Genomic DNA, 17,664 nt, shown 5'->3' on the forward strand with positions numbered 1-17,664 from the left:
GGAAAAAGTGATTTCTGTCCTCAAGTTACTAGGGCCAATCCTTCCAGTTCATTCCCAGGGACTGGACCCATATCTCAATTAACCACAATTGAAAAACAAAAAGGAAAACAAAACCATATGTACAGAATTAACAAATATCTATTGTGGAGTTTTAAAGGGAAACAGATAAATACAAATGTATGTGCCTGCTCTAGGCCCTGAAAATACAGGCAAAATATATGTCTCATGTCTTCTAGATCTGTTCTAGACACTTCTGCCCATCTACAAATGTTAGATTTATTCTCCACATTCTTTACAATGTGCTCTTGATAATAAAGAAATAACACAAGTAAAATACACCCAACTTAATGTCAAAGTACTTAAGTCTACAAGAACTTCCTTAAAAAATTCACATTTCCATGTGAGCAATTAAATAGGAGTATATTTCTTCTAACAAAGAATTTTAACCAGAAACTGGTAATAGTGACTGTCCTGCCCAGAACCAAACTAGGAGGATAAGGCACAGAATTTTGGATCCTGAATTTCCCTATGGTACGAATACAGGAAAATCATTCCCTTACCGGACGAAGGCCTGTTCAGTCACCTCCTAAACAGGCCTGCAAACTGTTCTCTTTCCCCTAGCCTGGCTCACCTCTCCTGTCACCTGCATGACCACCATCCTCTCTCAGTCCCACCATCCACTATCCACATGGGGCCAGGGTGGTCCTTAGAACACAAACATGCCGCCACTGGCCCCACGTGCTTAAAAATCTCCCCTGGTGTCGCCCTCAGCCTGCTCACTAAGTTCCAGCCACACTGGCCTTCAGGAATGACCAGGTCCCTGGGCATCCCACCCTCTTTCAAGACTGAGGGCCTTTGCACATGCTGTTTCCTCCAACGAGAATACTCTCGGCCCACAATTACTTCCTCGCTAAAACCCACTTCTTCAGGCTCCAGCTGAAGAGTCTCTTCCTCAGAGAGAATTTCCAGGATTTCTCAATCTACCAATATTTTCAGCGCATTACCCTCTCTCCCAGGGTGGTGTTTTCCTTCATGGCAGGTACTCTGACCCGGTTTACCTGCATTTAACATCTGCCTTCTGCATGACACTGTTGAGGGCCACAGGGGCAAACCTCTTGATTCTGCTGTTTACAATTGAAAGAGCAGAGCCCTTTATCAACTCATAACTGCTAAGTCAATTTCTGCTTTATTGGCTATGCCAAAGCCTTTGACTGTGTGGATCACAATAAACTGTGGAAAATTCTGAAAGAGATGGGAATGCCAGACCATCTGACCTGCCTCTTGAAAAACCTGTATGCAGGTCAGGAAGCAACAGTTAGAACTGGACATGGAACAATAGACTGGTTCCAAATAGGAAAGGGAGTACGTCAAGGCTGTATATTGTCACTCTGCTTATTTAACTTATATGCAGAGTACATCATGAGAAACGCTGGGTTGGAAGAAACACAAGCTGGAATCAAGATTGCTGGGAGAAATATCAATAACCTCAGATATGCAGATGACACCACCCTTATGGCAGAAAGCGAAGAAGAACTAAAGAGCGTCTGGACAAAAGTGAAAGAGGAGAGTGAAAAAGTTGGCTTAAAGCTCAACATTCAGAAAACTAAGATCATGGCATCTGGTCCCATCACTTCATGGGAAATAGATGGGGAAACAATGGAAACAGTGTCAGACTTTATTTTATTTATTTATTTTTTTTTAAAACAAGCTCTGGCCAGTTTTATTAAAGAAAAATTGTACATGATTTACTTTTCACCAGTCTGTTCTGGCATGCTTCTAATAATATCAGAATCACCTAAAAAATAAAACACAGTAATTTTTACAACTCATTCAATGGCAACTGGTCATCATCAAACTAGCAATGGTTATCTTCAAAAGTTATCACACTAGCTGTGCTACCATTTCTCAAGGTTGATCAGATACCTAGAGTCACAGACATTTCCCACAGATGATGCATCATGTAAATCAGACTTGGTTTATCACCAGCATTTATAAAACCAGACCTAGGCAAAGAACTAGGTCTGGGGACACATGCATGGTCTTAATATAGTAAATGTTTTAGCCTGCCCTGATTCAGACTTTATTTTTTTGGGCTCCAAAATCACTGCAGATGGTGATTGCAGCCATGAAATTAAAAGACGCTTACTCCTTGGAAGGAAAGTTATGACCAACCTAGAAAGCATATTAAAAAGCAGAGACATTACTTTGCCAACAAAGGCCCGTCTAGTCAAGGCTATGGTTTTTCCAGTAGTCATGTATGGATGTGAGAGTTGGACGGTGAAGAAAGCTGAGCGCCAAAGAATTGATGGTTTTGAACTGTGGTGTTGGAGAAGACTCTTGAGAGTCCCTTGGACTGCAAGGAGATCCAACCATTCCATCCTAAAGGAGGTCAGTCCTGGGTGTTCATTGGAAGGACTGATGTTGAAGCTGAAACTCCAATATGTTGGCCACCTCATGCGAAGAGTTGACTCATTGGAAAAGACCCTAATGCTGGGAAGGATTGGGGGCAGGAGGAGAAGGGGACGACAGAGAATGAGATGGCTGGATGGCATCACTGACTTGATGGACATGGGTTTGGGTAGACTCCGGGAGTTGGTGATGGACAAGGAGGCCTGGCGTGTTGCGATTCATGGGCTCACAAAGAGCTGGACATGACTGAGTGACTGAACTGAACTGACCTCACCTGGCCCACATTTTTTTCTTCGTATCTCTGGTAGCTCTCTTCCTGGGCCAGCCCCTTCATCTAAACGGTTCAACAGTTAAGGAGGTAGTCAAAAGAAACACTTTGAGTCTGTTGTTTCTTAAAAATACTCTACCTAAAGTCATCCTCTTGACAAAGAGGCGCATTTTGGGGTGAAAAATTTTGCTTCCCTACAATGCCTTGGATCAGATAGAAAAGGTTAACATGGAAACCCAAGGAGGAAGCCACCTGCTTCCCAAAATAGTCCCTATAAGTTTTGGGGGACTTGCTTAGATGACTGAATCTAAGACTTGGGGGACTTCGGCTGAGACCAATTTCTTTTGCTAGGTAAGGGTCTTGCTGATTAAATGTTGCCTAAGACAAACCGAAATGGCAACCCGCTCCAGTGTTCTTGTCTGGAGAATCCCAGGGACAAGGGAGCCCGGTGGGCTGCTGTCTATGGGGTCGCACAGAGTCGGACACGACTGAAGCGACTTAGCAGCAGCAGCAGCAGCAAGACAAGCCAAGAGGATTTGGTGCCCATCAACTTCAGGTTTCCTTGGACTGGTTACAGTGGCTGAACTGCGACCTAAAACTCCTCTAGGAACAAAGGGGGAAATTGTGGGGAAATAAACTTCCCTGGGGTTTCTCAGAGGCTCTTGGTCTCTTACATCTCCAGCCATTCATCTAATTAATTGCTCCAACCTGAAAGGATTCATAGTCTCATCTCCCCAAGGAGACTAAATATTATAGCTCAGGGTAGGTCCCCCAAAGGCGCTCTGTCTCATTAAGAATTTATATTTCAAGAAGGGATGAGGCCAAGATCTGGCTCCTTGAGAGATGTTGTTACCAGCAAAGCCTATGAACAGTTACCAGGTTTAAAAAAAAAAAAAAAAAAGAAAAGAAAAAACCAGCTTAGGAATAAAAATACTAACCTTCTTTGCCTTGTGCTTCGTCTGATTTCTCTTGCTCACAGGGTGATACTTTCAGAGGCCTTGCTCCTGGCCCTTCAAACCGCAGTTCCTGGTGTGAACCAGCTTGGCTGATGCTCCTGATTGGGACAGGGGGGCCATGTGCGTTGACGCTGCATAGGACACCTTAATGCAAGATGTCAACGAGCCCTGTGCAGCTGCGCCTGTCTCTGCTCCCAGAACCCTCCAACTCCACCCCTGCCCCGCCGACGAGAGCCCTATGGAGCAGCCCCGGTCTATTGGAGAGCATGGGCCGTACAGGGGGGCTCCCACCTTTCAGGTCCTTTGCTCTCAACACAACTAATTCCATTGGCAGAGCGACACTGGGCAGAAGGACCCTTTTGGGGTGGGTACCAGCTTTACTTACATATCAAAGGCCAGAGTAAGGAGGAGATCCTTCCCAGGAGAAGAAAAGGCCCTTCACAAGCAGCAGGGACAAGGTTTCCTGCCGTGCTGCACCTGCTGGTGTGGAACAACTGACCTGCTCTCAACACACGGCCCCAGGTGCAGTCCTGGGTGAGGGGGCAACACCTGTATGTTTACTGTGAGATATTTAGTAAGAACTGTGTCTCTGATTGCAATAACTTGTCCGTGCCTTCAGGATAAAAGGAATGAATACCGAAAGCCCAGCCAAAAGAAAGAGTGTCTCCAAGAGGTGAGTGACAGTGAGTGCCAAGAGGAAGGATAAATTCAGACAAACAAGGACTGGAAAGGTGTGGCTTTGATTCAGTGACGTGGAAGTCATCAGTGACTTGGGAGCAGTTTTGAGGGAAAGAGAGGGAAGACAGTCTAGAGTTGCCAGAGATACAGGCAAACCTTTCAAGAAGTTTGTTGTGGGACCTAAGATTGTCTGGTACAAGTGAGAGGGGAAGAGCGGGGTGAGAAATTTATAGAAAGGAGATTTGAAATCATCATCAGAAGATACAAATTACTGAAATAAAGCAGCAGGATCACTGGGCAGTGCAGCACCGAGACGTGAGTCGCGTGGAGAGGGTGAGGGGGGAGGAGGATCAGCAGTCTCACATGAAACTGGAGCTCTGCCAAGTCAGACACCGAGAGGACAGGAGGAAAATGGGATCAGGATTAAGTGAGCATTAGTAACTTGTCAGCTCTTGGAATTGTGGAGGAAACCACTTCCTGCACCCTCTTAGGTTCAGTGTTTGGGAATCTGCAAATTAAATTGTTAAAAGCAGATAACCATGAGAAAAAACACTTAATAGCTTTCTAGCAGTCATGTACACATTTGGACCATAAGGCTGAGCACCAAAGAATTCATGCTTTCAAACTGTGGTGCTAGCAAGTTCCCTGGACAGCAAGGAGAATAAACCAGTCAATCTTAAAAGAAATCAACCCTGAATATTTTCATTGGAAGGACTGATGCTGAAGCTCCAATACTTTGGCCACCTGATGTAAAGAGCCAACTTATTGGAAAAGACTCTGATGCTGGGAAAGATTGAGGGCCAGAGGAAAAGCGGGCAACAAAGAATGAGATGGTTAGATGGCATCTTCGACTCAATGGATGTGAATATGAGCAAACTCTGGGAGATGGTGACAGACAGGGAATCCTGGTGTGTTGCAGCCCATGGGGTCACAAAGAGTTGGACACAGCGGATCAACTGGACAATAACAACATGCAAGCTTCATACAGAAATGTGACTTGAAGGGGAGGCTACATCTGGGAGATGACGCCAGCAAATGACAGGGAGTGGGAGATGAAGGCATCTTCTGAAAGACAGGTGACTTGGGGGAGGAGGGGCACTTATGCGAGAACAAATAACATTTTGGAAAGATAAATGGTACTTTAGGAGGATATATGAGAGATAAGGGAGTTTTGTGAAAATGTCTGTTTGTCTGGTGCTTGGAACTTTTCTCTAATTTTAAGACTTTTTCCAAAAATCAAACAAAAATAGATAGGTTGATAGGTAAAGAAAAGGTGAAAAGTCTTAGGCAAATCTTATTTATCTATGAGGAACTTTTCTCTAATTTTAAGACTCTCTCCAAAAGTAAATCAAAAGTCAATTAAAACTGACTCAAATGCATTCCTTTTTATAGCTGAATAATACACAACTTCTTTATCCATTCATCTGTTGATGAATGGTTGCTTCCATGCCCTTAAGAATGAAAGAAATACATAGACATTTTCAGGTTCTTTTAAAGCTATGGACATAACTGCAATGAACACGGGTACGTGTGATTTTTGGAATTTGCTGTATGATGCAGAGATCCCAAAGCTGGTGGTTTGTGAAGAACTAGAGGGCTGGAATTGGGAGGGAGGTGGGAGGGTGGTTCAGGAAGGAGGGTTCATATGTATATCTATGGCTGATTCAGGTTGATGTATGGCAGAAACCATCACAATATTGTCAAGTAATTATCCTCAAATTAAAAATAAAAATTAGGAAAAGTTAATTCATTTAAAAGGCAAAAACTCAGGCAAATCTTATTTCCCCATGAGGAAAGATCTATGAGTGTTTAAAGTTACATGTAGCAAGTTTTATGCCACTATTAATAGTTACAATACCTCAAAATATTGACAATAGCCATAACAGCAGTAGCTAAATCTTTAGGTCTATATATAGTGATAAAAACTGGAAAATACAAAAAAGCTATCAATGAACACCACTAAATAGTAATGACATGTTTGGTTTTATGGGTGCTGTTTAAACAGCTGGTATTAGGGCTCAGTTTGAGTTTGTAAAGGGCGTATCTGGTGGCTCTTATGGTAAACAATCCAACTGCAATGCAGGTGACTCCAGTTGATCCCAGGGTCTGGAAGATCCCCTGGAGAAGGGAATGTCTCCCCAATCCATTATTCTTGCCTGGAGAATTCCAGGGACATAGGAGCCTGGTGGGCTACAGTCCATGGGCTCGCAAAAAGTCGGACACGACTGAGTGACTAACACTTTCACTTTGAACATGGAAAACTCAACAGTCCTGATGTTTCTGCTTAAAAGTAAGTTAGATGCAGAGAAACGTGGCTTAAAATGCCATATAAATTTTCATGATACACACAGAATACAAAAATATTTTCCTTTAATAAAGATTTTCTCATCATGTTTAATGGGTAAGAACTAAAATGTCATGGAAACAGTCCAGTAGGGAAATTTTTACTATTGAGTTATCAAATCATATATTTTTTTCTTCAAAATCTATATATATCATTTTGACGTTTTCACAGGTAGGTCTTGATATAGATTTGATCCACCTGTAGATAATAGGGAGTAAAATCTAGAGAATTCAGATTCAAATTCAGCAGCACCTGGAAAGAGATAGAATTATATTCTTTATCTAGAATACTTTAGTTCACAAAGTATTAGCTAAAAAAAAAAAAACAAAAAAAAACCTGAGACCTTTCGTAGTGTTCTGAAAAATGAAACATATCTATATATGGCATGACACAAAATAGAAGATAATTGCATTATCTGCCCATGGTTGAATGTGTGGCTGAGTATCAGAGCTTCTGGTTTTCTCATTCTTCATTCATTTACTCAGTAACTATGTGCGAAGGTGCTGTAACAAGCACTGGAAGTAAAAGATGAAGGTGACCCAGTGCACCCTGAAAATGATATGCTATAAAGTGGAAAAATAGATGAACAGGCGATTTCCATACAGAGTCATAGATACTAAGACAGATACAAAAGACGGCACAAGGAACACTCAGAAGGAACGGCCTGCTTTGTGTCAGTGCTGCCAGCTTCCTGGTGGGGGCGCTGTGGAAGCAGAGGCCTGAAGGACAGGAAAAAGCACAGGAGACGGAGGGGAGAGGCAGGTACAAAGACCGGAGGTGAGGAAGCCCACCTGTGGGATCCTACAGTCTGGCTGGTTAGATGCAGAGCTGAGGGGCAGAGGAGGGGGGTAAGGAGATAAGGCCGACTACTGTGGCAGGACCCACACTGATGTGGGTGGTTGGAATTCTTCCTGAGGGCAAAAGATAAACTGGTGACAAAGTCAGTGACTGAGAAATTTTAAAGTCACCCATCAAGTGACAGTGACACAGACGTAATTGCTTGAGTCTGGGGTTCCTAGCCTTAACCACTACCAGACACTTGAGAAGCTGAACTCCATGTTTTCTGAGAATAGTGTCAGGGTGCAGGCTGACAGTTCCACAGGGATGGAGGAAGTAGAGGAAAGATATAGCCAGAAATGAAAAGGAATACATAGACCTTTTCAGATTTTTTTAAAAAGCTACGGAACATAATAAATAAATAAGGAATAAGGATATTTTTTACTATGATTGCTCATGTTTTCACATTTTTCATTAGCTATGTATAAGAAAAAGTATGTAACATAGCATTTGTTATACAAACAATGAAAAGAGATGCCACTTACTCTACACAGTATTTCAGAAATCAATGTCTAAATTTAATTCATACGTTTTGGCAACATACCTTCTTCTAGTTCTCTATTTATACGCTTTTCCACCTTCCGCTGCATCTGGAATAAGTCAAATATTATTTATGCTTAAGTTAAACAAGAGATATTATCATAGAAATGACATACAACTTACTACATGTGACATTTAAATAATACTTTTAGAGACTAGACCTAACTTGAAGATTACTTAGCAGAAAAATAATCACATAAATAAAAGAAAATGAATTTCTACTTACTTTGCTTTTAGATAACAGAGCACTTATATATGGAATGCTATTTAGATTAATTTCATAAAAGTACAATAAATGTCAGTCTATTGAGTACACATAATTTCAGAGGTTACGGAATGACCCATAATCCTAGTAATGACCCACAAGATTACTATCTTCTCCTCTAACAGCTCTTGCCCTAAATGTGTACTTCCGAGACCTTTATTTTGATTTCTAGGTAAGGGTCCGTGTTCAAATGGAAGAAGTAGTTTGAAGTTGAATGTTAACAAGGAAAACACATCTGCGATTTTCTTTAAACTTTTCCATTTAACGAAAACATAGAAAGGTGAGAAGATCATACACAAGAAAACAATGTACCAGCAAGATTTAATTTCGAAGATGTTTAGTGAGAAGAATTCTCCCATGAGTGCTAGTTTCCGAACTATGTCTCATAGAGGGGGAAGGTCCCACAGGGGTCACTGCTGGGTTGAGAAACAGAAGTCACAGCTGCCAGGGTCTCTGAACGCTCCTTATCTAAAGGGCTCTATACTTGTCTCCGTTTTACACAATACGGTTCCACGCAACAGTTTTTGTTTTGTTTTGTTTTAGTCAAAGTTCCTAATTCTACAAAAGTAGTAACAAAGCCAATGGCATTCTTACTGAGTCCAGAGTCCTATGCCAGCTACTTCCTCATATTAAGAAAAAACACATAAATCCTAATTAAAACATAGAGAAATTGAACATGTAAAACCTTATTATATAGTTCAATAATGCTTGTGGCATGACATGACATAGTAGCTTTCTAACTAAATGATATGTTTTAAAGGCATGAGCAAGAATAAATTTTTATCGAACTCCTATTTGTAGCAGTCTATATAGTTAATTTACACAGCATAATGGTTTATTAAACACAGGACAGGGAACTTGAAGGAGAAAATCTTGAGTTGAATCAAGCAGGCCAAAACTGAAGAGATTCATCCTTAAAAGGATGTTCGTTTCCTCCAGATAAAACCTGGCTTATTAAAATTTGTCAACAAATGAATTATCCCCATTTTGCATTATTTAGGACAAAATGTAAAACACAAAACAGATCTCTCTTTACTGTCTAGCATACTTCTATCCAAGCTCTCATCATTAGTTGGTATATACAAAAAAGTATGAGTATAATCTCAACTATAAATCTGGTCAGAAATTACAGTTGAACTTCATTTCCTCAGCCTGAAGTTTCGAGGGGAGGACTTATACTCCTACCCTCCTCATGAGAAGCGAGATTTACCTAATGGGTGAGTTTGGGAGAAGGAACTAAGAAGTGCTTGTTTGGTTCTGAATCTCTTCTTTGAAAAGATGTATGTGCCCACAGCACTGTGAACGTGGGTCTGCAGTAGGCAGCCTGCCCCAGGGACGGGGCTCAAACATTTGCTTTCACCTCTTAGGCCTGCGTGGGGAAGTGTCTGACTTGGGATGAAGTGTTCGGAGGCCCGCTGTGACTGCACAGCTAAAGCATGTCCACCAGGTTCATGGCTCTCAAGAACTAAGACCCAACACAGCTGCAGCGCTGTCAAAGAAACAGATTGCTTGTCTATGATGGCAAGAAGCCAAATGAGAAAACAGGTTGAGATTGCATTTAACAAGGGCTACTTTTCTCTGAATGTTGAGAGTTGGACTATAAAGAAAGCTGAGCGCCGAAGAATTGATGCTTTTGAAGTGTGGTGTTGGTGAAGACTCTTGAGAGTCCCCTGGACTGCAAGGAGATCTAACCAGTCCATCCAAAAGAAAATCAGTCCTCAATATTCATTGGAAGGACTGATGCTGAAGCTGAAACTCCAATACTTTGGCCACCTGATATGAAGAACCGAGTCATTGGAAAAGACCCTGATGCTGGGAAAGATTGAAGGTGGGAGGAGAGAGAAGGGGACGACAGAGGATGAGATGGTTGGAAGGCCTCACCGACTTGATGGACATGAGTCTGAGTAAGATCTGGGCATTGGTGATGGACAGGGAAGCCTGGTGTGCTGCAGTCCATGGGGTAGCAAAGACTCAGACACGACTGAGCGACTGAACTGAACTTTTCTCTGCATCACCAACATCATGAAAACACCATCAAAACCATAAACCTGTGTGCACTGACTGGATATTTTAATCATAATGATGACACGATGAAAACTAGTTCCAATTTAAAGACTCCCCTTCATTACTCGCTTAGTCATCATTCACCCAGGTGCTGTCAAGCAAAAGGGAGCTTCATTTAAAAATTTTTAATGTTTGCTTGAACTACAAATTTAGAAACATTCTACAATTGCTCAGAAAGATATTTGTTAGAAATTTATATAAAAAGGCTGTAAGTAAAATAGCAATTAAAGATGTATTCTTGTGTAAGAAAATGACAAAAAATGATAACCCAAAACGACAAATTAATCTTTTGATTTAGTATTACAAGTTTGTTTAATTCACAAAAAGGATTTGTCCAGGATTCCTTCCGATGAAAAGCACCCATATGTGGTCAGTGTTCAGACGCCCGTCAGTCGCTTATGCTGAGGGGCAGAGAGCCTGCGGTGGGAGCAGCGGAGCCTGAGGGGACTGTGAAGCGCGGCCAGAGTGAGACCATCAAAGAGGAGGCCAGACACCTGAGAGAACCCTTTCAGTTACCAGGGGATAAGAGTTCATTTCTGAAGTAGAATCTAAAGGCAGCTTTTCAAGAAATTGAAGAGGTTCATAAGGATCTCTTAAAAATAGACATCTAGGACAAAAAAAAAATCATAAAATTTTTGTCTCCTTGATTAGCACAGTTAATTATGGCTTTTACTTAGTGCCCATAAGTCAAATAAACAGCTCAGAAGTTCAAATTAAAAATAAGAATCATTCATATCAGAAATCCTAAACCCAAGGAAAAAAGATAGTAGAACTAACCTTGAGCAAGTAAGTCGCCGTGCTGTTATTTGAAGGGCGTGGAATTGAGGTAGAAAATCCTACGTTTGCTTTTGGAGAAAGATTCATATTGAACATTGAAGTATTATTGAAATTCCCAACGCAAGGGGGCTCCAGGACTGGCCTCGTGGTGAGTGTTCAGTAAAGATCTGTTCTGCTCTTTCTCCACCTCAACTTTGGTGCTCATCTCTAGCAGCCTCTCATTAGTCCTGGGGAAGATGGAAAACACCAATTTCATTCATGCTTCCCTACATGACTGGCATTTTTTAAGTTGCCATAGAGCAAATGGAATTCCCATTAAACTGTTTGAACACTGAAAAGACAGTGACACTGTAAACAGTGACAGTTGTAACCTTGCTCTAAAGAAGTACACATGTGTCTGGGGCTCCTCAAGTGACAAGTCACAGTGGGGAGACCAGAGAAAGGGTGTCAGAGAGAAAGGGAGGTGGGCTCACAGTGACCCCTGCTGCCTCTGGGACACACCTGCCTCAAGGAAACAGTTTAGGGATGAAGAAACACACCTCCCACAAAGCCATTTTCAAGTGCTTCCTTTCACCACCCTGGTACATACGTTTCACTCATGACCTCGGAGAAATTAAGCTTTTGGCTCTGAGGAATCACCTAGAGTCACAATCTCGAGGGGAGGACGAGAAAGTCAATGGGTGACAAAAGGGCTAAAACAGCCCCAGGAACAATGACAAGCATCCCCTGCTTTTCCAAAGCTCATTTTAGGTTATTTCACTTCTACGAAGGGCCTACATAAGGCACCTGCTTTTCATAATAAAAAAAAAAAAAATCTGAAGAGTACTTTTGTTTTCATGTAAAAAGGCAAAAAGCTGAAACGGCGTTCAATGCATGTTTTTACAGCGAGAGGTATTGCGCTCCACAAACAGGGAGACCAGCCCCTCCGGGATCCGTCCCCGGAAGCCTCACCCCACATCCCAGCATCAAGGTGCCACAGCCCTGAACCTCGTCTGGGAGCACCCGTGCTTTACTCGTGCATGTTCATTTCAGGCATCTACTAGCAGAATGCGTCCTCGGGTCCCTGCTTCTTTGCTCTATGCTGCTTTGGCTTATGAAAGGCTTCCTAGGAGTGCTCTGCTTTCAGATAGTAGGGAAACCGGGACTCGGCACTGCAGGTGCGATCTGCCCTTTCCATCGTCCACACACCCCCTCAGTCAGGTCACCATGTTATTTTTAGGCACTTTGTGAATTATCCTGCCATTCACCCCTATGTTTATTTCCCCCAATTTCACAACCATGCTTTTACATAGTGTAGGAAAACTTACAAGGATATAGTATTACTAATTTGTCTTAGGGTGCCCCTTTAGCAGTGACTATCTAGTTAGCTTTCACCGCCTACTAATTTCAGGACGCTGGCTCTATAAAAATTAGGCTTTAGAGACAAATTAATGAGCTAAATTTATTTTGTGATTATGTGTTTTGACTTACTCGTCTAGCTTATTTTCCAATGACTTTCTAACTTTTAGTTGTTCTAGGTAGAGTTTCTTATATTTTTCCAACTCTGCTTGAGAAGTTTTCTTCTTGGAGAGTTCAGATTCCAACTCTTCAATGCTGAGTTCCATCTGACTTTTTATGGAAGCATTATTATTCTCTCGTAACTGCTCTAAGTTTTCTTGAGATGCTGCTTGTACCTAAGTCAAATTTTAAAAGATTTATTTCTTTTGTTAATGATTATAACCTGAATAATTACATTTGTTCCTTTAGTTTTGAGTCAGTATTTCAGAGAGCGATTTTAAATGTGAAAAAAGAAAAGTGGAAACTTTAAAATAATCATGGTCAATGTGAAATGAATTAAATCTAAATTATAAAATTAAAGTAGAATCAATGGTATAGTAGTACTTATGTAACCTGATAATTCAAAGAATAAGAGGATCAACTTAAAATTTTAAAAACTGAACAAGACAACTTGAGAATAACTCAAGAGGATGGTACCCGTTCTAAACCACAGTATTTTTTTTCCTCCTCATGGTCTTGTTTTATACCAATTGGTCTTATAAGTAAAAGGATCCTCTAGTGAGAATCATTCTGAAAGATCAATTTAGTGATAACTGTGATGGAAATTGAAATATTTCTCTCTTCAGGGAGAGAAAAGGGCCCCCTTCCTTCCAGAAATCTACAAAACAAACTGCTCTAAGGGAAGCAGAGGAAACACATAAGCTGTATACATCCAAAATGTAATTTACAGTGAGGTGAATTCAAGGATATGACAGATCAACAAATTAACTTGTAAAAACATGTTTTCTTTTAATTTCTCTGACAGATCCTGTCTCATTCTTTCTTCCATCTCCTGTTTATACTGCTCTACTTGACTATGTTCTATCATATTCATTTCTATATGACTTATGAGGTTCACTACTTTTTGCTCCAACTTCTTTTTATTCTTCTCTAGTTTTTCACATTTCTTTTGCATTCCTTTCATAGATAACAACTCCTCTCGAAGAACTTGAATTTTTGCATTCTTGTGCAGACATTCTGAACATACAGTTTCCAGCTCTGCTGGAAGATCATCAATCTGCAAGAATAAAACAAATACCATTTGGTAATGAGGGAAGTGGACTGAGCCCAGCCTAACACAAACCGAGGATCAAATAAATATGATGGTATCTGTATTGTTGAATGTAGGACCAGGAATTACTCAGAGAATCAAGAAAGAAGTTCAAACCACCAAGAGTCACAAAATATATTCTTTACTGTTAACATCTTTGTCACACAACATTTGCACTTGATTTTACACTCTTTCATTGTTCTGTAATAAAACTTTTCTATCTTTCCTCCATGGAATGACTGCAAGTCACTCCTTAGTAGAACGTCTCTTATTACTCCTTCCCCACAACGTGTCCCATGATTTTTAATGAAGTTTGAGGTATACTGTATTGAGTTATCCAGGGCTGAGTTAATAAATGCCTCCCAAAAGAAGACTGTGAAAATAAGACTCTAATTAATAAATCTTGTAAATATGGATTCTAATCCAATAAGCCTTTTTCTGAACTAGAAATAGTTTTTGCTCATTTGAATTGCATTCCAAAGAGAAATGATTCGCAAGGCTAAAGATATCCCATCTCCTAAGAGTTTAGTGAGATGATCCATATATTTTTCTGAACAACAAAAAAAAGTCTCATTCTTGTAACCCTTTGTTACTTTCCACAGAATAAGAGAACATACTAAACAAAACAAACAATATTTGCTGGAATTTCAGTGACACAGAGTTGGAAAGAACTTTCATTTAGACAGAATGATTACTTGGTAGGTCGAGGTGAATGGAGCTGGTGGTTTTCAAACATGTCTACAAACTCTTTGACACTTTTGTCATGAAATTCCCTCCCCTTATGTATGTGCTGGCCTCAGTAACTGATTCTAGTGGACAGAGCCTGGGGGAACTGCTATGCGATTTCTCAAGCTAAATAGCTTCTGACTTTGGCTCCATGGGGAAGCCCACTCTTAGCATCAGTCACCATGTTCTGAAGCAGCCCAGGCCACATACTGAGCACATGTCAGTGTCCCCACTGACCACCCCCACCTAATGTCCCCTCCAAAAGCCAGCTCCAACTGCCAGACGTGTGCATGAACAAGTCTTCAGATGACTCTGGTCTCCACCTTCACGACACCCTGGCTGATGCGACTGGAGAAGAAATGAGCTGGGCTCACACTCACTGAGCCTTGCCCCAACGCAGACTTGTGAACAAAGGAAATGCTGTTTTGAGCCACTAGGCTTTGAGGTGGTTTCTAATGCAATTTGTTAACAGTAAATAACTGGCACGGATACTGATATTAAAAATGGGGTTCAGTGCAGTTCAGTCGCTCAGTCATGTCTGACTCTTGGTGACCCCGTGGACTACAGCACGCCAGGCTTCCCTGACCGCCATCAACTCCCAGATCTTGCTCAAACTCGTGTCCTTCGAGTCAGTGATGCCCCCAAATGAGGTACTGCCATTAAAAAAGAGCTGAAACATGTGAGAATGCCTTTGAACCTGGAGGTAGGTGGGACCTGAATGGATGCAGAGAAAGGAATGAAAACCCAGTGGGCTTCATGACAACTGTCCACAGAAGCCTGATGGCCCTTGAAGAGGCTGCCGGTGACGGCTTCTAGGCAAGAGGAGAAGCTGACACTGACACAGGGGCGGAGACTTCTGCTGCGAAGCAGCTGAAAGTACATCAGTGAGGGAGAGGCTGTCAGAACAATGAAAAGTGCTGTGAAATATAAAGGAGCCAGGACTCACTGGGTTCAGTGTCTGCATCCCCTTTACAGCACCTCCACATATCCAACTGTCACATGATGCTAAAGGACAGAAATGGCTTCTGGGCTAAGATCAAATCTAGGGTGCTGCCAGGAAAACATGGTCTAAAGGTAACACCTGCAGACTGTAAGTGGAAGACCCTGGAAAGACTTAAGGTGGTGCATCAGATGCCTTTAAGGATCTTAAGAGCAGAAGAATGTTACAGGTGTCATCCTGCAAAGTTTCACAGGAAGCCCAAGGTGCAGTGCTTCCTTCAAAAAGATTTTTGAGGGTAACTTTTCCAATGGCATGAACCCCAATCAAATTCACAGGACACCAAAAGCTTTAAAGAGAACCTTGGCAGCAAAAACACCGCTTGCTTGCTTGCTTGCCTGACCTAACAGAGACCAAGTGTGAGCCGCCCAGCCATGTCTGACACTTTGGGACCCCACGGACTGTGGCAGAAGGGATAGGCTACCCACTCCAGTCTTTTTGGGCTTCCCTGGTGGCTCAGCTGGTAAAGAATCTGCCCACAATGCGGGAGACCTGGGTTCAATCCCTGCGTTGGGAAGATCGCCTGGAGAAGGGAAAGGCTATCCACTCCAGTATTCTGGCCTGGAGAATTCCAACGACTGTATAGTCCATGGGGTCTCAAAGAGTCGGACACAACTGAGCACTTTCACTCTCACTTTCTCCAGGGGATCTTCCCAACCCAGGGATTGAACCTGGGTCTCCTGCATTGCAGGTAGATTCTTTACTGTCTGAGCCACCAGGGAAGTCCAACCGAGACCAAGACATACAAAATGAGAAAAGGCCTTTGGGATTTTCTCAGAAGTTTGATAAAGAGGAACCTGGCTTAGGAAACATGACTCAGCTACAGACAGAGATCATTTCTTATGAAAAGGACGGCACAGAGCTCAGAGTGTGAGCACAGAAATTTAAAAAAAAGTATTATTTCTCATGGGTTCATGAGTGATATGCATTTATAGTCAACGCAGTTTATAAACCTGATGCCAGTCAGGACAGACTTCAAAATGACTTTCCTTCAAACAGCTTAAAATAATTTTTCATCATTTTGTCATCTTACTGGAATTTAAACTGCCAACATTTATTTGTTAAAAATAGGGTATTTTACACATAAAATCGACCATCTGCTGATGTCCACGTGTAGAGTTATCTCGTGTTGTTGGAAGAGGGCGTTTGCTATGACCAGTGCATTCTCTTGACAAAACTCGGTTCGCCTTTGCCCTGCTTCATTTTGTACTCCAAGACCAAACTTGCCTGTTACTCCAGGTATCTCTTGACTTCCTACTTTTGCATTCCAGTCCCCTATGATGAAAAGGACATCGTTTTTTGGTGTTAACTCTACAAGGTCTTGTAGGTCATCATAGAACTGCTCAACTTCAGCTTCTTCAGCATTAGTGGGTGGGGCATAGACTTGGATTACCGTGATATTGAATGGTTTGCCTTGGAAACGACAGAGATCATTCTGTCATTTTTGAGATTGCACCTTAGTACTGTATGTCAGACTCTTTTGTTGACTATGCTGGTTACTCCCTTTCTTCTAAGGGATTCTTGCCCACAGTAGTAGATATAATGGTCATCTGAGTTAAATTCACCCATTCCAGTCCATTTTAGTTCATTGATTCCTAAAATGTCAATGTTCACTCTTGCCATTTCCTGTTTGACCACTTCCAATTTACCCTGATTCATAGACGTAACATTCCAGGTTCCTATGCAATATTGTTCTTTACAGCTTCGGACTCCACTTCCATCACCAGTCACATCCACGATTGGGTATTGTTTTTGTTTTGGCTTCGGCTCTTCATCCTTTCTGGAGTTATTTCTCCACTGATCTCCAGTAGCATATTGGGCACCTACCAACCCGGGGAGTTCATCTTTCAGTGTCCTATCTTTTTGCCTTTTCATACTGTTCATGGGGTTCTCAAGGCAAGAATACTCAAGTGGTTTGCCATCCCCTTCTCCAGCGGACCACGTTGTATCAGAACACTCCAGCACGACCCTTCCATCTTGGGTGGCCTGACACGGCATGGCTCATTTTTTCACTGAGTTAGACAAGGTTGTGATCCATGTGATCAGTTTGGTTAGTTTTCTGTGATTGTGGTTTTCATTCTGTCTGCCCTCTGAGGGATAAGGATAGAGGCTTATGGAAGCTTCCTGATGGGAGAGACTGACTGTGGGGTCTTATTCTGATGGGCAGGGCCATGCTCAGTAAATCTTTCATCCAAGTTTTTGTTGATGAGTGGGCC

At 41.8% G+C, this 17,664-nt stretch overlaps 1 protein-coding gene and 1 pseudogene across 1 annotated transcript in view; both read right to left on the bottom strand.

Moving 5' to 3' along the window:
* Positions 1-1,974: 1,974 nt before the first annotated feature.
* On the bottom strand, positions 1,975-2,123 carry LOC145533590 (small nucleolar RNA SNORA72; annotated as a pseudogene).
* A 4,541-nt stretch (positions 2,124-6,664) lies between these two features.
* LOC145532779 (ankyrin repeat domain-containing protein 26-like) overlaps positions 6,665-17,664 on the bottom strand; it is a 64,975-nt gene continuing 53,975 nt past the window's right edge. The window contains 6 exon segments of the mRNA XM_081558533.1: positions 6,665-6,907; positions 8,037-8,082; positions 11,139-11,295; positions 11,297-11,365; positions 12,609-12,811; positions 13,405-13,692. Of these exon segments, the coding sequence (XP_081414659.1) occupies positions 6,807-6,907; positions 8,037-8,082; positions 11,139-11,295; positions 11,297-11,365; positions 12,609-12,811; positions 13,405-13,692 (864 nt within the window). The 3' untranslated portion in view covers positions 6,665-6,806.

The sequence above is a fragment of the Giraffa tippelskirchi genome, chromosome 13 (genome assembly GCF_054371585.1).
Source record: "Giraffa tippelskirchi isolate mGirTip1 chromosome 13, T2T-mGirTip1v1.2.pri, whole genome shotgun sequence".
Taxonomy (NCBI): Eukaryota; Metazoa; Chordata; class Mammalia; order Artiodactyla; family Giraffidae; genus Giraffa; species Giraffa tippelskirchi.